We start from the raw sequence: 4,890 nt of genomic DNA on the forward strand, positions 1-4,890 counted from the left end.
GAAAGAAAGAAAAACAGTTGGGTGAAGGCTGGGGGAGAGAATTCACCAGTTCTGGATCCAGCATCTGACCTGCCAGTGGGGGTGTCAGGTGTGGAGTGAAGGGGCCTCCCCTAGACTTGTGTGTACCCCTATTTATACGTCCCAGTGCCTGGACTTCTGGAGCCTTCTCTTGCCCCAGTTCCAGGACTGGGACACCTGTCAAATCAAGAGAAGTGACACCAGGTACTCTCCTGTGGCTTAAAAGTTTCTCAGGGTGTTATATAGACGCACAGTACACTTGGTCTAGTCCCTCACTCTGAGGTGACCAATTTTCACTGGCGTTCACCTGGGGAAACAAAGTGCCTCCCATCCTATGAAGATCAAGCATAAGGCCACTTTCAGAGCTTTGGACATATCCCCAAGACCTGAGAAGTTCCATCCCAGAGTCCATAAGGAATCAAAAGATGGAGTTGATAAGCCACTCTCTACCAGACTTAAAAAGCTGCCAAGAAGTCCCCACTGACAAGAAAATGGAACACTGCACCCATTTTTAAAAAGTTAATTAAGAAGGACAGTGACCGAGTCCTGACCCCTGGCAGTGTGTTTAGCATAGAATCATAGAACCATACAATCACAAGGTTGGAAAGGACCTACAAGATCAACCCAGTGATCCGGCTTATCCAGATCCCTCTGAAGGGCCTCCCTACCCTCAGGCAGATCAGAACTGCCTCCCAGCTTGGTGTCATCTGCAAACTTACTGAGGGTACACTCAGTCCCCTCATCTAGGTCATCAATGAAGATGTTAAACAAGATGGGCCCCAGTACTGATCCCCGGGGGACACCACTTGTAATGGGTCACCAGCTGGTCTTAACTCCATTAACCACTACCCACTGGGCACAGCCCTGTAGCCAATTCCTTGTCCAAAGAAAGGTAGACCTGTCCAGGTCATGGGCAGCCAGTTTCCCCAGGAGAACACCATGAGACACTGTGTCAAAGGCTTTGCTGAAATCTAGGTAGACTACACCAACAGCCTTCCCCTCATCTTCCAGTCTGGTCACCCAGTTGTCGAAGAGTGAGACATGAGAATGACGTAGATGACAGGGAATAAGGGGTGGACATTGGTTTTGACTGGGACAGAGTTAAACCACATCACTGTAGCTGGCGTGGTGCTGTGTTTTGGACATACTAGGAAAACAGTGTTCGTTACACACCAGTGTTTCAGTTGTTGCAGAGCAGTGCTTTACAGAGTCAAGCATGTTTCAGCTTCTCAGGCTGCCCAGTAAGTAAGGAGCTGGGGGTCCTGGGAAGAGACAGAACCAGGACAGCTGACCTAAAAAAAGCCAACGGGATATTCCATATCCTATGGGTATCAGTCAGTGGGTGGGGTGCCACACTTTTTTATTTTTTCCCTTTTCCTTTTCTTTCCTATTTTGCTGTTCTTATTTTAACCTAAGAGTTTTATCTCCTTTTCATCTTTTTCCCCTATTCTATTCCGTTCTTTCCCTCCCCTCCTCTCCTCTCCCCTCACGTGCAGACACTGGAACAACGCGTGCTTGTGTGTTTTTATCTTTTATTGTTAAGCCGTGTAAGCCCCATTTAGAGGCGCCGGTGGCGCCGCCTCTTGCAGGGCAGAGGAGCGCGCTGGGCGCTGCCGGCCCTCCTCTTGGTGGGGCGCCGGGATCCCCCAGCCGAGCGATTCCTGCCCCGGCCGCGAGAGGAGCCGCGGCTGCGGCCCTGCTCAGAGGGACCGGCTGCCTCGGAACCCGGCTCTCCGGGACCTCTGCCGAGGGCCCCGCTGGACGTGCCGGGGAGCTCCTCCGCGTCGGGACCCGCGGAGCTGCCGGAGGGAGAGGTGCTGGGGGCAACGGTCCCCTGAGGAGATGTGGAGGGACCAGACGGGGCTGGGGGGCCATCCTCGTGCTCCTGGGCAGCACTGGGCTCTTCGGGCCCGTCCTCGTGCTCCTGCTCCTGGGCAGCGCTGGCATCTTCGAGGCCCAGCAGCCTCCGGGCCTCCTGGCCGCACCGGCTCACGATGACTTCGATGAGCGCGTCCATGAATGCTGCCGTGATAGGTCCCAGGGTGGGCTGTGCGTGGTACACCAGGGCATCCCTGTTCAGCCCCACTCGGCACAGAAGAGCCAGGATCACGCTCTCCAGCCCACAGATCTGCCACCAGGGCAGCTCCTGGATCTGGGAGAAGATGTCCTGTATCCAGGGCTGCACTGGGAAGAGGAGGTCACGTCTCTCCCTGAAGAGTGCTGCCCACTCCTCGGGCAGGAGGCCACCCACTCTCGCTGCTCCCACATCCCTCTGCACAGCTGGCAATGGAGCAGATGCTGCAGCGCCTCTGCGGCCGGTGCTGGTGATGAAGCCGACGGGCACCGGCACTGCAGGTGGGGAGACGATGCAGTCCACGAACTGATTGTCTCCCCGCACGCAGACCCGGATGGTCCGCATGGCCGTCCTGCACAGCGGGCAGCTGTCCCTCATCTTCGCCCACCGATGGATGCAGCCCAGGCAAAACGTGTGATCACATGGAATCACACGGGCCATGTCCTGTCGCACATCGCGACAGATGGAACATGTCCACTCCTCTCCTGCAGACATGTTCCTCTCGCTGAAGCTGGCTGGGAGAACTGAGGATGACCAGTTGTTCTCCTTCACCAGAGCTGCAGCGGTGGTGTCTCACTGCAAGAGGAAGAGAGGCCACAGTCACTCGCTGTCCCAGGGTGTGAAAGTCCTCAGCAGGAAGCCCTGCCAAGCCCAGGACTGCCCTGAGGGACCCACATGTCCCCGCACCACTCACCTCCGCTGCTGCGGGTGCACTCAGTAGAGTCCCAGCTGCCTGCACTGGGCAGGGCCGGGGAAACAGAAGCGATGCTGTGGGTCAGGCACTGAGATGCTGCAAGCAGCCCCAGGCACGACCCAGCACAGCACAGCCAAAACCTTGCTCGAAGAACCTCCAAGCCTCGCAGAGCTGCTCAGCAGGGTCCAGGAACGAGCCAGACTGAGCCAGGCTCTGCCCGCACCCCACTATGAGCAGTGAGGGCTGAGCAGTCACAATCCGTCACCCGGTGATGTCACAGCCTGTTGCTCGGGGACATCACCATGGGCTGTCCGGCCTCACAGCACCCCAGTTTCAAGATGTTATTTTGTTTCCTGTTCCTAATTTGGTTCCTTTTCATTCCAGTCCACCTTTTATGCCTTACATTTGACATTGATACATAGAACTTTTATTTTCTTTGATTAAATCAACTGCTATTATATACATCCTCTGTTTCTTCACCAGTAAACTGTAGTGATTTTTCACTAGTGTGTTACACAGAAATTGGGTTTGGCATTCTCCTTGCTTCAGGAATGTTTGGTCCGTCTTTCCCATTCCTCTTCTGTAAGCATGATCCTGATGCTTTTCAGAAATATCGTCCATTCTGAATACATATTTCTTTCCGAGTGTCACACCCCACCTCTGGGATGGGGGAATTAGTCGAATTCATGAATCCCCTCAGACTGGATTGAGATGGAATAACATGGACCATGACTAACCATCAACTTTAAAGAGAAATCCTTATAGAGCCGTGATCCTGACGTGATCCTGTTGTGGCTGTCAGGTGAGGTCCAGGATGACTGGAGGAAGGGTCACGTCACTCCCATATACAAGAAGGGGAGCAGGGAGGACCCAGTGAACTACAGGCTGGTGAGTCTCACCTCCGTGCCTGGGAAGATTATGGAACAGATCCTCCTGGAGAACATGCTCGATCACATAAAGAATGTGCATGTGATCCGAGACAGCCAGCACGGCTTCACCAGGGGAAGGTCATGCTTAACTAATCTTGTGGCCTTCTATGATGGAGTCACGGCCTTGGTGGATGAAGGGAAGGTGACTGATGTAATTTACCTGGACCTGAGCAAGGCCTTTGACATGGGCCCCCATCACATCCTCATCTCCAAATTGGAGGGAGGTGGATTTGATGGGTGGACAACTCGATGGATAAGCAATTGGCTGAAAGGCCGCAAACAGAGCATGGTGGTCAATGGCTCTATGTCCAAATGGAGGCCAGTAACGAGCAGTGTCCCCCAATGGTCTGTCTTGGGACCGGTGCTCTTTAACATCTTTATTAATGACATCGATGAGGGAATTGAGTGCACCCTCAGCAAGTTTGCTGACGACACCAAGCTGAGTGGTGCAGTCGATATGGCGGAAGGAAGGGATGCCATTCAGAGGGACCTCGACAGGCTGGAAAGCTGGGCTCGGGTGAACCTAATGAGGTTCAACACGGCAAAGTGCAGGTTTTGCACTTGGGCTGGAAGAACCCCAGGCACCTGTACAGGCTGGGAGGAGTGGTCATTGAGAGCAGCTCAGCTGAGAAGGACCTGTGGGTCCTAATGGACGAAAGACTCAACATGAGCCAGCAGTGCACTCTGGCAGCCCGGAAAGCAAATGGGATCCTGGGCTCCATCAGGAGAGGGGTGGTCAGCAGGGATAGGGAGGTGATTGTCCCACTCTATTCGGCTCTTGAGAGGCCCCATCTGGAGTACTGTGTCCAGGTGTGGAGCCCTCAGTACAAAAAAGACATGGAGATTTTGGAAAGGGTCCAGAGGAGGGCCACGAAAATGATCAGGGGGCTGGAGCCCCTCCCCTGTTAGGACAGGCTGAGGGAGTTGGGTTTGTTCAGCCTAGAGAAGAGAAGGTTGAGGGGTGACCTCATTGCAGCCTTTCAGTACCTGAAGGGAACTTACTCTCAGGAGGGGAGTAAACTCCTCGAAAGTGCTGACAATAGCAGGACACGGGGAAATGGTTTTAAATTAAAAGAGGGAAGATTTAGGTTGGATGTTAGGGGGAAGTTCTTCTCTAGGAGAGTGGTTAGACCCTGGAACAGGCTGCCCAGGGAGGTTGTGGATGCCCCGTCCTT

The 4,890-nt window shown here is 54.1% G+C and overlaps 1 protein-coding gene across 1 annotated transcript; it reads right to left on the reverse strand.

Annotated features, from left to right (window-relative positions):
* Positions 1 to 1,533: 1,533 nt before the first annotated feature.
* LOC146753798 (uncharacterized) lies at positions 1,534 to 3,692 on the reverse strand. The gene has a single exon (XM_085528638.1). It carries the CDS (start codon positions 2,585 to 2,587, stop codon positions 1,577 to 1,579), a length of 1,011 nt encoding a protein of 336 aa, XP_085384764.1. The 5' UTR covers positions 2,588 to 3,692; the 3' UTR covers positions 1,534 to 1,576.
* Between the last annotated feature and the right edge of the window lie 1,198 nt (positions 3,693 to 4,890).

Source organism: Coturnix japonica, chromosome Z, assembly GCF_054131305.1.
Source record: "Coturnix japonica strain WE chromosome Z, WE-NBRP24, whole genome shotgun sequence".
Classification (NCBI taxonomy): Eukaryota; Metazoa; Chordata; class Aves; order Galliformes; family Phasianidae; genus Coturnix; species Coturnix japonica.

Coding starts and splice junctions, on each gene's coding strand:
- LOC146753798 (XM_085528638.1), bottom strand. CDS start 2,587: ATGTCTGCAGGAGAGGAGTGGACATGTTCCATCTGTCGCGATGTGCGA.